General features: G+C 41.4%; 1 protein-coding gene across 6 annotated transcripts in view; it reads right to left on the bottom strand.

The window, feature by feature from the left end:
* ASAP1 (ArfGAP with SH3 domain, ankyrin repeat and PH domain 1) overlaps positions 1 to 14,253 on the bottom strand; it is a 162,215-nt gene that overhangs the window by 97,820 nt on the left and 50,142 nt on the right. For 3 of the 6 annotated variants that reach the window (XM_085536981.1, XM_085536982.1, XM_085536983.1), the window contains exons 1-2: positions 14,012 to 14,161; positions 13,557 to 13,686 (exon numbers count right to left, since the gene is read on the bottom strand). In XM_085536981.1, coding sequence (XP_085393107.1) covers positions 13,557 to 13,682 — 126 coding nt within the window. In that variant the 5' untranslated portion in view covers positions 13,683 to 13,686; positions 14,012 to 14,161. Of the gene's footprint in view, positions 1 to 13,556; positions 13,687 to 14,011; positions 14,162 to 14,253 lie in introns of those variants that run through there. The other 3 variants (XM_085536979.1, XM_015856319.3, XM_015856325.3) reach the window with 1 other exon arrangement.

The following is a 14,253-nucleotide window of genomic DNA, read 5'->3' as shown; positions in this document are numbered from 1 at the left end:
CCTTTAATGTAGATTTGGGGTAACTCAGCATCAGATTCCTCTCCAAAAGGGAGAAGATAAAAAGTGCAAGAGATGGAAGGAAAGCTGGGTGAAAAACATTTACAACAGCGTAAAACTAAGTCAACATAAGAAAGAATATTCCTCCTTGTAAGCATTTGATTTCTAAACTTATTATCTACCTTTTGCATTATTCTTCACCATACACCTCATACCATTTTATTTTTTGGAATTATGGAAGGAAGGGAAGACATCCAAAGGGTCCTGGACAGGCTGGATAAGTGGGCCCACGTTAACCTAATGAGGTTCAATAAGGCCAAGTGCAGGGCGCTGCACTTGGGTCAGGGCAACCCCAGGTATTTATACAAACTGGGGGAAGATCTCCTTGAGAGCAGCCCTGCAGAGAGGGACCTGGGGGTCCTGGTGGACAAGAAGCTGGATATAAGCCAGCACTGTGCTCTTGCAGCCAAGAAGGTCAACTGTGTTCTGGGCTGCATTAAAAAAAGGGGGGGGCAGCAGGGAGAGGGAGGTGATTGTCCTCCTCTACTCAGTACTTGTGAGGCCCCATCTGCAGTACTGCACCCAGGCCTGGAGCCCCCAATACAGGAAGGACGCGGACCTCTTAGGGTGGATCCAGAGGAGGGCCACTAAGATGATCAGAGGGATGGAGCACCTCTCCTGTGAGGAAAGGTTGAGGGAACTGGGCTTGTTTAGCTTGGAGAAGAGAAGGCTCTGGGGAGACCTCATTGTGGCCTTCCAGTACTTCAAGACAGCGTTTAAACAGGAGGGAGAACAGCTGTTTATGAGCACGGATAGCAATAAGACAAGTGGGAATGGCTTTAAACTAAGACAGGGGAGGTTTAGGTTAGACACTAGTAGGAAGTTTTTCCACACAGAGAGTGGTGATGTGCTGGAACAGGTTGCCCAGGGAGGTCATGGATGTGCCATCCCTGGAGGCACTAAAGGCCAGGCTGGATGTGGCTCTGGGCAGCCTGGTCCAGTGGTTGGTGGTTTTGCATATAACAGGGGGGTTGAAACTACACGATCATTATGTTCCTTTTCAACCCAGGACATTCTATGATTCTATGAATTCAAGATAGTAAAATCCATTATAGCAATATACCATAAACACTTTAGCAGCACATCACTTGGTCTGCCTTTGATCTGTCTTTGTCCCATCTACATTTTCTTTTCAGTATGCATTTTCTTCTGTTCTACCTTGTCAAATCTATTATAAAAAAGAAAGAAATGAAAGAAATGCTCCAAAGGCTGCAAACCTGATGTGGCAGAACAGTACATCCAAATCAGGCTCTAAGAACCACCTAAAACACCCAAAATATCCATTTGTCCACATTTGTGTTTAGTAACAGAACTGGGCTTCAAAATCAACTGGAAGTTACCTACGAAAGCTCAAAATGGATGAGAAGGTGCATCCACAACACTGAAACCCGACACAAATAAAAGCACTGATTACTGAAGTCCATCTGAGCCCACACCCAATGAATCGTAGCACCACCCAAAACTGATAGTTCTGTCAGTTCCAGGAGGGAAGTGAAATCCCTCCAGCAATGCTTAGTCTTTACATATCAGCTTGACTCAAACAGAACATTTACACCACCCAAGAAAAAGCACTGTTTCTCTACGTGCCACATTTGCCTTGCTTCACGGGCCACAACCAGAAAAACAGCAGCTCCATTCAGAGAGTAGCTCTGTAGTGATGCATGCATGTTTTTTATACTCACACAATAGAAATGAACAATAAGGTTAAAAGAACACAGAAGCCTGCATGCAGGCTCCATTCACATGGTACTCATTACCATGTAACGCACATACACAGTCACTAAGAGACCATGTATCTCTATTTTAACCTAGCACTGGCCCATGTTGTATATATAGGCTGGGTGGTAAATGAATGAACAGGTTTGTGGGTTTTGTTTTGTTTTTAAGCATTTTCCATCTACTATGATCATACACATTTAGGCTTGCCATCTTCTTCCTTCCAGTTAGAAGGTCTCAGTTTTTATTCAAAACCAGCTCAGAAAACAAATCTTAAGCTTCCTCTTGCAGTTGTGTGTGCCTCCTGTATAGCTGGAACTCCCTGCACTCCTGTCAAAAACAGTAAGTCAACAGATTAGAGTTAAAAGCTTCTGCTAAATTTAAGTATCCTGTAACAGGCATTTAATATGATTTTATGCATTCAATGAATACATTGAATACATCGGGGGTTGGAACTACATGATCCTTGAGGTCCCCTCCAACCCGGGTCATTCTGTGATTCTGTGATTCAGCTGCCTTCAGACCTCTGCCTCAATATTCTGCCCATTCAAGTAGACCACTCAATCTCAAAGGAAATTCTCTGACATAAGAAAAGCCAAACACTGATTACTTGGAAAACACATTGTTTGTATATGTTTTCTAACATCTTAGGCAAGTATGCTAACCAAACCAAATTGTCTAGCATTTGATTGATTTAAATCAAGAAATATTCATTTATTCTTCCACAATACCTTCGTATACAGGTTTTAAGGCCAGAAAGCAAACAACACAAAGAAGTCTCACAATAGTTTAAGATTCCCACTAGTGCTTAATAGCTTAGTTTATCTAAAACAGGCTTTAGGGTGATCTAATCATGATTATAAAAATTCTCAATGATCAACAAGCTGTAAGTTCCTTCATAAATTACTCCAACAGAAGCACTAGGAACTCTCCACATGGCAGAGTTACTCAACAGGTTGTTAGCTCAGTGCATGCTCATGCTGACTGGGAAGTCCTTCATTCCCTGAACTAGGTGACACTTTTGAACTCCAAAGCTCAGGAATCACAAACAGCTATCACATCTCTTGCACCAAATGCATTCTCTACAGGTACCTCCATTTACTTCTAAAACCTTAAGGTTTTCTTACTCTATCACAGATCACAGGACAGTTGATGGAAGACACTCAGAATGCACCGTTAAGTCATAAATCATAACCTCCTGCTTTAACTGTTGGCATATGAACAAAGGTGCAGACTGGATGTTTACACTGGGCAAAATTTTTCTATCAGGGAGGAGGCATCCATCCAACTATCGCTGTCTTCAGAACAATACAACTACCAGCAGAGAGTGATTCCTCCATTTAGTAGTGCATCCCTACAGCCTGAGTCATAAAATCAGTGACAACATACTAATCCTCAAATCAGTTTGCACTATAAACTGAGGCAAGACTGTGCTCTGCACTCTGACCAGATTCTCTGCATTTATTCTTCCCATTTCCCTTTGTACGTTCCTCTGCCTTGAAGAACAGCAAGCGTTTCAGAGAAACGTATAAAGAAAACATTTCTGCCACACTATAAAAAAATAACCACAGTATGCAATGCTCACTGCAAAACAAACAGGATAATTTTAACAAATACTTCTGCATGTCCATTTTCTTTTCTGGTTATCTTAGGCTATTCCAGCAGAGTACACATCTGCACTCAATGAAGGAATAAGTGACAGCAACAATAAGGAGCTGTCCTTTTTTCCTGCCAGAAGTCAGCAACAGAGAGTGAAAATACATCCAATGAAGCTGGAAGGCAACACACAAAGGAGAATAGTATCTGTACCTAGGTTTGGACTTCCGCAAGAATAAAGAGACAGAATAATGTCAACAAATGTTGCAAGAGTCAAGAAGACAGTAGCTGCTTCCTTATTTAGAATATGCACAATATCCACTGATTCAATTTGAAGGAAGCTGCTTTGCTGGAACTTGTTGCCCAATTAAATGAGATGAGAAAAACAGGAAGCTGTACTGAACTACAAATGAGTTCAGCAAACAGACTGGGCTTTGCAGAATCCAGCAACACTGTTACAGGTTCTGGTTAAAGTATCTACCACATGCACCAAAGAATTAGAGACATCTTTTAAAATACAAGTTTTAATAACATTAGCAGCATCTTCCCGACAGCTGCACCAGTGAGCAGTGTTCTGGTATGCAGGGTTCTGCAGGTGACCCCCCAGAGAGATGCTATTTATCTTGTATGCTGAAGTCACCACAGCTACTGAAATCCAATATACATATTTTATTCCCCAAAGAAGTCTGTTCAGAGAGCACTGGTATCTTAACACTAAATATGAATAGTTTTTCACATCAAAGAGCCTCTGTAGGCTTCTTTCATCCCTTCAAAATGGGAATAAAATACAACAATCTTCCTTAGAAAGACAGTGAACCTGCTGCAAAAATTACACATACACACACACAAAAAAAAAAAAAAGGTTGAGAAGATGCGGTATTTGAGACCAGCACTACAGTAAAAACAAACTCCTTTATCAAAACATTGAAGACAACTTCATTCAACTTTCTCTTTAAAACTGGCAGAACTCTTAAGATCATGTGAGCTAATGTCTTGCTAATTAGGCACCTTCAGTTAAGATTTAGTTACTGAGTCCCATCTTTGTGACTAAGAGGTAGTATAAACATTCTTCAAAGATAAGTCTGTTGTCTAATCCAACCTCTTAAGATATTCCACTTGCACAGCATCATCCCTCTTAAAGGTTTTAGTATTGCCCCACAATTCTGACACTTAGCAAGGGAATAAAAACAAAACACGATAAGAAAGTTTGCATGTTGGTATATCTTACATTTAAACTACCTCCTTTAAGACTCCTAATTAGAAATCACCCCATTTTTGCTTGTTTCAGAAACCACTTAACAGCAGCACTGCATGCTACATTAAGAACGCAGGAACATACAACCATAGTCCCAAGCACTGTTAAGAGCAGCACAGACTTGCACATTCTGTTATACTTTCTAGACCACTTTTCTTGAGTTTCCAGACAACAGCCCCAGTGCAAAATAGTTTGTTCAACAAGTCAAGGGACTTTGAATTCCCAGCCTCATTCGACTTTATTAAAATTCAACAGCTTCATAAGCTGGCTCACCACAGCGACAATTAACAAATTGGTTTTGAAGGTCATAAGCAGGCACACTGTCACAACTGAACAGAAACATCAGAGTTTGTGTTACCCTCACTGTTTCCACTTTTCTAACAGCTATCTTACCTTCCCTGACACACAAGACAACACAACAGCTCAACTACTTTCAGTGTTCACTCAGCATTAGGAACACTGCTTGTCCCTATGCAATATTACATACCATCTCATGACTAAGAACCATCGATAAGAACTCTACAAAAAAATAAAAATGCTGTGCTGTCCAAATTAAGTAGGACAAAAGTATCACTTTTCCAGAAGGTGGGTAAAAATATAGATCTTGCTTGGCCAAAAAATATCTTTAATTAACTAAAAGGTAAAGCATCTTAGGAATCTTCTTCAACCAGCAAGAACACCACAGTCTCATTCTATCCAAGATAATCTGAATGTTAACTAAAACCAAACAGTTGTCAGCTACAACAAAAGCGTACAGATTGAGGTTTAAATACTAGAAAAGCCAGTAATATGCTCAACATAATAATTATTAAGTTCTGAATTAGAATTGGTAGTTAAATGATGTATATAGAACATCAGCATGTCTATGTGGAGCATAAGAAAAGAGTTAAATGAGTCACATGTAATCTATTAAAGAGTTCCAGTCTTCTTACAAGAGATGGAGTCTTAAGAATCAAATCCAAACAGGTTAAATCCTGGTGGTTTCCTAACAAGCTCACAACTATCCTGGCAAGCAACTGACTACGTTTTATTCTCTCTTACCCTTCCAGGTCTGTGAAACTTCTCTGAAATACTATGGAAAATACTAAGTTTCCTAACAGGAACACTTCAAGTATTTTCCCCTTCTGAGTTCCAAATGGATACTTTGTGAACCCCAAAAATCAAAGACATTTTACCTGGAAAACAAACTAAAACAGAGTCCTAATTTCAATACAGATGCTCTAGAATATAAAGTTCACATCATTCTCCTTGTGCAAGCCAAGTTAAACCAGCAGAGACAGTTAAGCTGTAATAATCACCACACTGAAGGATAAAGCAGTTGACTTCCTAGATATGCAGACTGATGATTTGGAGAGGGGGACGGGGGGAGAAGTCTGTGCCAAAAACTCAGTAACCAAATTATTTTTAAAATATAACATACAAACCCCCTAATTTCACAACATCTTTCAAAAACAGCTTTGTAGAGATACGATCCCATAATAACTCATTTCCTCTATTTAAAAAGGAGAATAACTTTCTCACTGAAGGAAGAAGTTATCAGTTTTGCTTCCATTAGTTTCACTGGGCTTAGATGGAACTAAATAACTGATTTACTCTGCCTATGTACCTTTAAAAAGATTCAGTGATGAAGCCACATTGTAAGGGCAACAGCTTTTACCATTAAGTTGAGTTTTGAACATCCCCAGCATCTCCATAAAACTCATCAGACACGTGATTAAAAAACACAAAATACAACAATAACTGGGCTTTTAGCTCTTACACGAGGATAAAAAAACCACACAAAAAGATACCCTGTGCTTATATGGTGGAAACGTTTCTAGGTTAATAAGCTATAGACTCCATTGCCCTACTGAGTCACTAATAATTTCTGCACCAAAAATACTACTGTATTTCTCAACAGAAAACACAAAAAGGGGGGTAAAAATAACTAAGGTCAAAATAGAGGTGACGATTAAAAACAAACAGCAAAAAAAAAAAATCAAAAACCTGACATACAACATCTGGCTTAGCCATAGGAACAACACAGCTTCAGGGCTGTCCTTTCACTGAGGCTGAGTGACTGTGCGGGGCGTTGGAACATGTGGTTCCAACAGGGTTTTTCCACAGAAGCCTTAAAGAAGAAGTTTCTCACTCAACACAATTAAACCCCATTGCACTATTCAAAAATGCTGACAAACTGCTTATACGAAACCTCGGCATTAGCCCGCAGGTATTCAAAAACCAACATATACAATGAAGATCAATACTGTCACTTCAGAAATAGAGCAAAAACTGCTTGCTTCATTCTCGAGCAGTACCTTCAGCTGTATTCCTGAAGGAAAGAAAGTCTCTGTGGTTACCTGAGGAGTCTTCTTTCTCACACACCACTAACAGAACACATTTCCACTGACTTCCACATATATATCTTCTTACATACTAGAACTAACTTTAAGTCATACAGTGTTAAGAGTCTCTCCCTTGATGATGAAGGGTTCTGTAAAGCCTAAGTCCCGTGACTATGTACTACACACTCTATCAGGATTCATCCAAACAGCAAATGGAGCAGAGGGCACCACAGAACACTTTCACAGTTTCCTAAATGATGAGTAAACATGAAGATTCCCACCGAGGGTTCAAAAAAAAACAACAAAAGAAAGCCACCAAAAACCTTCTTTAAAACCAATGAGATACCACAAAGATATAAGTACTTACAGAAGTGTACCTAAAACGTATACAAATTGTCAGAAACCAAAGCTAAATAACGTGCCATGACCAAGATTTAGGGAGATATGAAGAGTATTTTCCTGTTTTTAACTCACATCAGTCACAAATCTGCAAAAGGAGACTGCTTGCTTATTACAATCATTTCAACTACTGCTGATTGAAGGGTAAAACTGATTTCATGCCACATGAAAACAAACTGTACTATGTTTAAGGCAGAGTGATGCCAAACACCTCCATGGGACAAGAGCTGCCAAGGGCTGTGCGTGCCTTGCAATGCCAGTATTAGAGACTGTCCAAAGGAGGGGAAGTGTCTGATGGACAAGACGTATGAGGAGCAGCCAAGGTCCATGGATTGCTCAGCCTAGAGCAGAGGAGCTGAGGGGAGGCCTGATGGCAGCTGCAGCTCCTCACAGGGAGTGGAGGGCATCGCTGAGCTCTGCTCTGTGTGACAGTGACAGGGCCTGAGGGAGTGGCATGGAGCTGCATCAGGGGAGGGCAGAGTGGGAGTCAGAGAAAGTTTCTTCACTACAGGGACATGGAACGGGCTCCATAGCGCAGTGATCACAGCCCCAACCTATTGCAGTTCAAGTTGTACTTGGACAGTGCTCTCAGACATCATGTTTGGGTGGTCCCATGCAGAGCCAAGAGTTGGAGCCCATGATACTTGTGGGTCCCTTCCAACTTCAGATACTCTATGACTGTGTAAATACAAGAGTATTTACAAAAATACTTGTGTGAAACACGCTATTATAAATATACAATACAGCTGTCAGTTCTCTTTCTTCACATATTCAGTAGTGTGATCAGGAGTCAAACCCCATAACCTATCACCATGGCTTCAGTTAGTACTTTTTCTTCTTTGGTATGATTTGCCATTCAATGTCAGAATGGCAGTAATTATCCTAAACTTCATTTTTTGGCAAAGAAACTTCTTGTCTGTTTCTTTCAGGATGCTCTGCTACCAAAAACATACTTCTTACAAAACTGAAGGTTGCTTGTGATCGGTTACATAAGAAGCAGCCCTTAATTACGAAGCTCTCTGAAGTGCAAGACTTCCTAACTGCCATATGTAACAGGCCAAGGGGTAAGGAAAAGCTGGCTTTGGGTCTAGTGCTGCTGGAGTCTCCCAGATTCCATCTCCTTTTATTAGTTTTGTGAAAATAAATAAATAAATCAGAAAACCAACTATGATTTATTCATTACAATTATATGCAGATGATACTTCAATGGAAATGAAGAGAAAGAAATTAAAGAAAAAAAAAATTTCACTCCAAACACACTAAAAAGATCGCATGAGCTTTCACAGCACAGGCCATTGAACCAAATCTCGAGCATACTGCCAAATAAAACAGAAAGCTGATTTAGAAACAAAGTGCTCCTGTTCTCTTGCATGGTTTCTTCTGCCTCCCTTGATAGAATACCTTTTCACTTGAAAAGGATCTTATGACAGAAACACACATGAAATCACTGTAGATGAACTGACCGTATGGCAGTTTTAGTGCTGACTAGTCCTACACAATTTTCAACAAAGTCATAAGCAGGAAAAAACCTTGTTGCCCTACCCTTGTCTATACAGTCTTTCCATGCAGTAGAATAAGCAAATCTCACTACAGGAACTAGAGAAAGTTACTCATTAGAAACTAAGAAAAATGGTTGCTGCACTGAAAACTAAAAGAAACAACAGCCCTACACACAAACACTTCCCAACTCTAATCTTACAGAACCATCCATGACATGACCAAGAAGAACACTTGAAAGATATCTTCTCCCTTTAAGTTACATCAGATTCTACCAAACCGGCATTGCAAACAACAGAATTGAGTGTTTGGTTCCTGCTCAGCCAATGCAGGTATCTCATGGATGCAACACGTGTGTATCTGTTACAGGACCAGTCTACCACCAACAGACCTTTCAACTCTGGCCCATCAGCACAGTGAATAACAAAATGAACAACAGCCACTGCAGGACTTTTATTTATTTATTTATTTTAATATATCTACAGTTGCATCTACTACCCTACTCATCAGTAAATGTTTAATTAAAAAGTATTTCACAAGATCTAATTGTCAGGAAGCATGTTTTGAGTTTGCAGCTTCTCAATGAAGAGTAAAATAAATAACATTAATAACTGAAAATGCTCAAGTAGTACAGCAGCTTAACAGTAAAATGGGCATCAGAAACAACTGTGGCTCTCTCTTGATCATCAGCTTCCAAGTGATCCAGGTACTGCCACTTCTTATCAAGCCAGGATTCCTAAAAGGGAATTTAAGCTTAACCTCCATTTCAAGACAGTCCTACCAAGCATCTGCCTTAGAACTGGTCATGATAACTGAGTTATCTGTCCCTTCAGAGCAAAGATATCCCATCTCCAGCTGAAAGGACACAACAGAGTGGTAAACAAGAGTGTCTTGTGGAGATCCCACATACACAATGCATATTCATAGAATCATAGAATTACCCAGCTTGGAAAAGACCTTGAAGATCATCAAGTCCAGCTGCTATTCCCTGAACAGAAATCATCACTATCTAGAAATTCAAACTAGTTCCCACTAGTAGTGTCAATTCAGGGATTAAAACCGACTCACCAAAAATCTATTTAAATAACAGATCAGGGAGATACTGTAACTACAAAAGCATGTTTCTTAAGAGGCATTCTCAGCTTTCTTCTTAAGATACTGTATCAGCGACATGTCTACACCACCTCCATTACAATTTTTTGAAGCCCTATGTCATCAATGACCCATCTCCACACCCAGTAATCACCTCTTTGCGTGAATTGCATTAGCATAACTTCCCCTAGTTTTACCTAGAAATAGGAAGTTAAAGAAAGTCTTCACTGCATGATTGTAATACCACAGGAAACAACACAGAAAGGAGTACAGCTTACAAATTCTCCTGAACTAGACCACAATACATGGCTTTGTTCCCTCCCCTTGGAGCTTGAAAAAAAAAATATTAACTTGGCTTTAGAAAACATGAACTTAAGAATCTGTGCTTACTGATAGTCATTAGATAACACACTCAAAATAAGAAGAAGTTGTGATTAAAATATTCCTTGCAGTTCTTTGGTAACCACTCAAGAAGTAGGCTCCCACGGCCAGATACAGGCCTTTCTTTTGTTTTGGTATAACTAGATGACAAAAAGCACGGAGTTCTGTCTCTTCAGTGCATGAGCACTTTAACATGCTTAAATAGCAAGAACAAACCTTTCTAGTCAATAAACTGCTGCCTATTGGATATAACTTCTTCTGTCCTTTGATAACATTACAGACTCAAATAAAGTTTCATTTTACTATTCAAAAACAAGTCACATGAGTCCTTTCACCAAGTCTTTCCCAAACTTCTGATTTTTTGAGCTGTGCTTTTGCATTTTGTTGGGCCCTCCATCAACAACTTACAAGGGAGAAGTCATCTTAATCAGTAAAAACAATTGCACTGATATTTTAGCCGAATCCAATTGCATTGATTTGCATCCCAAGTCTTCTCTCAAAATAATCATATCTGAGTAGTCACGACTGAGAGAGGATTTGCATTAATCCATTCTGCTGAATAAACTGCACTTTTATAAGAAGAAAATAAAGCAGAAACAATAATAATAATAATAAAACAAAAAACAACCAGCAAGTGATTTCATAATCTACTTTATTATTTCATTAAGCTTTGTAATTGTGATTAAGGAATAGTAAATTCACAGTTCTGTAAAGTGCTCGTGGAACTAGATACAGACACATACACACATAACTATTTCTTTCTTGCCATATTCTGTATGAAAAGGCAACTCTGATCTAACCACTACCCTGAGCAGGAATTGCATCAGACTGAGAGACAACGAAATAGATGTAACTTCTGATCGCTTGTTTCATTTCCCTGTTGCATCTGTTCAGAAGACAGATTTACTTTATAATACAGAAAACATTTAGTTCATCCACAAACCACATCACAGTCACTGAGGTAGGCGCAGTTTGTTTTCAGCTAAGCTCACTGTAAAACAACAAGCTAAGATAGTTCGGGCTGTAGAGCCCTAACAGCACAGTTTGACAGCGCCTGCAGAGCCCACTGAAAGCTCCAACCCACATGGCAACATTAGCGTAAAAATCAAAAACCTGCAAGGATGGGATCATCCCGTTTGCATTAATACAAAGGGGTCAGAATTGAAGCTCAGGAGCTGCTTCAAGAGCTCTTCAGTCATCCACGATGCAGGGATAATAGCAGCTGCAATAAGAACCACATAACAGCCACTTCAACCATTCAATTTCCATCCACTGCTTCATATGAATCACAGCCTTGGGTAAGCAGATGTACGGAAACCAAGAGAGCTTTAACGTCTGAGCAGGAGAGCTGTGCATGAAAGGCACAGCTACAATAAGGACGCAAAGACTGTGAGGGAACACATCGTTCGCCTGTTTGCATTTCTTCATGCAAATTAATATAGATCAAACTGGGAGAGCTGCAGATCTTTTGCAGTGTATCTATATCATTTCCCATTAAGCAAAGCTTTCTTATATTGACGGATATAAAGAAGCCAAACAAGTCCAGAATCAATGTAAGTGACAAACATGTTAAGTGGAGCACACAGAAAAGATACAGAAAAGAATTTCAAGAAACAGCAATACAAGCACCAGAAGAGCACTTTATTTTCCATCACTCAAATTTATTACTGTCAAATTGCATTTTAAACATTGAAAACATGCACAATCTACAAAATGGTGCAGAAAAAAAACCTACGTTTATCTTCTAGAATTAAGCCACCCTAATTTGGTTTTATTTGGAAGAGCACTCTGAGCATACATCCAAAATCACAAAAGCTGCATCCTTACCCTGGAAATCACTAGTGATGGGACAATGCATTCTGTTATTTAACTCTATGAATGCTGTCATTTCTCCTAATAAACATGCAGTGGCTGCACCTACTGCACACAGCTGAGACCAGGGGGCAGCAATACTGCCAAACACAAACCAAAACAGGTTTGATTCCTTATGAACCTACAAGCGGCCAGAGCTTAATAACAGAGGAAAAAAACAAACAAACAAGGCAGCTAGCATTATGGAAGAGCTGCAGAAGTTATTCAGAGTTACATAATTAAAGTACCTAATTTTAAATGTAATCTCACAATCATTTCACTGCTTCATCAGCTTTTGTAAAAAAAGATGAAAAACCACAATGCTGCAAATACTTTGAGCATGGATATCTTCTCTTCTAAGTCAATGCTAAGTCCTGTTAGCTCTATGCAACCAGATTTGCCTAACTCCAATCCATTAGAAGGCCATGGCTTGCATACCAAATGCTTTGCTCATACCAACAGTTCAGCAAAACTAAGAAGAATCTCTGAAATCCATCTCTGACGTAAGCACCGGCTTTTCAAGTACCAACAGATACTCGTGAAACCAAAAGCATAATCCAAGCCCATAACAAATTGTTATCCGTGAAACAGCAAAAAAATCTGTCCTTAAATGTCATGATGCACCTTCAACCAAGTGCAGGGTAAGAAATGAGCCACACTTTCTTTTTTTTAAAAGCCTTTTGGAAGGCATTTCCATATAACTGCTGATCTCGTCCATAAGAAATCACACTGAAACCTCAGGTAGGACGCAATGAGTGGTACCCTACAGAATCCAGCTCTGTTATTTAATCCATATTCACATGTTTGTTTCTTGACGCAAAACAGGATGAACATTTAAGTGACAGTAACAGCAAGCACTAAGAAAAACACAGCACCGAGGCTTCAAGGTTGAGATAATGAGACAATGTGAGTACCTCCAGTGCGTTATTTTTGCAATATTATGCATTACTTTGCTCTCCTTCCAACACCTATTCTATTTGGATGCTATTTTCCTCAGTGCAAACCCATCCCTCTGTCCTCACCTCAATTCAAAAGCAAAGTTCCCAAGCAGCTTCCCACAGCCAGAACTCAGTGCTGCCCTGATCAAAACGAGTGGGGAAACCTCTGCTACTGTTCCCAGACACAAAACAGCCTCCATCCTCCCTCCCTAACCTCAACATTCACAGTTTTTCCCATCACGACAACCACCAAAATCACACAGAAGCGCAACGTCGGTCCCAGCTCCAGGCACCAACCTTCAGGGCAGGAGAGCTTTCTCCAACATGCTTCAAGTCCCACAATTAAAACACCACAAATTAAACGCATGCCAATGCTTACAGCTCCGGGCTCCCAGATGCTCCTTTTCAAAGCTAACGTAAAGAAAATGGAAAGAACAGGGCCGACCGTACCTCTTCCAGCAGCGTGACCGTATTCCTGCAGTTCTGCAGCCGAGTGGTGAAGCTGGAGGTGGTGGGCGAGTTGTAATCCTCCGTGGTCTCGGCGATGAACTCCGAGACGGTGATCTGGTCCGGCATGATCCTGACCCGGGGGAGAACCCAGAGCGGAGGAAACCGAGCAGTTTGAAGGGGAAAAGAAAGAAGAAGAAGCAAAGGGCAGACGTTAGCAGGCAGCGCAGCTCAGCGCAACCCCGCAGCATCCGAGCGCCGGGGCGGGAGGTGGAGGGGGCGCGGCCGCCCCTCGCCCCGCCGCTGGGGAGCGCTCCCTCGGCCCCCGACGGCTGCGGGGACGGAGCCGCCTCCGAGCAGCGAGCTTCACGGAGGGAGGGAGAGAGGGAGGGAGAGCGGGGAGGAGGAGCCCCCACCCGCCGCCAGCCGTCCCCGACCCCACCGAGCTCAGCACGCACTTGGGCGGGCTCCGGCTGCGCCCCCCGGCCGCGGGGATGGGAGGGGAAGGGGCCGGGGGAGGCCGGGGCTGCCGGGGGTTGAGCCGCCGCCGCTGCTGACAGTCACCGCCGAGTGACACGCGCTGCCCGGCGCCCGCCCGCAGCTGTTACGTGGGCCAACGAGGAAGTGCCGTACGCATGCTCCGCCGCCGCCCCTCCCTCTCTCCGCTCCCCGGCGGTGCCGCCCCCTCCCCGGCATGAAG

This window comes from Coturnix japonica, chromosome 2, assembly GCF_054131305.1.
Source record: "Coturnix japonica strain WE chromosome 2, WE-NBRP24, whole genome shotgun sequence".
Classification (NCBI taxonomy): Eukaryota; Metazoa; Chordata; class Aves; order Galliformes; family Phasianidae; genus Coturnix; species Coturnix japonica.
The sequence above is the reverse complement of the archived record's forward strand: the minus strand, read 5'-3'. Positions and strand labels throughout refer to the sequence as shown.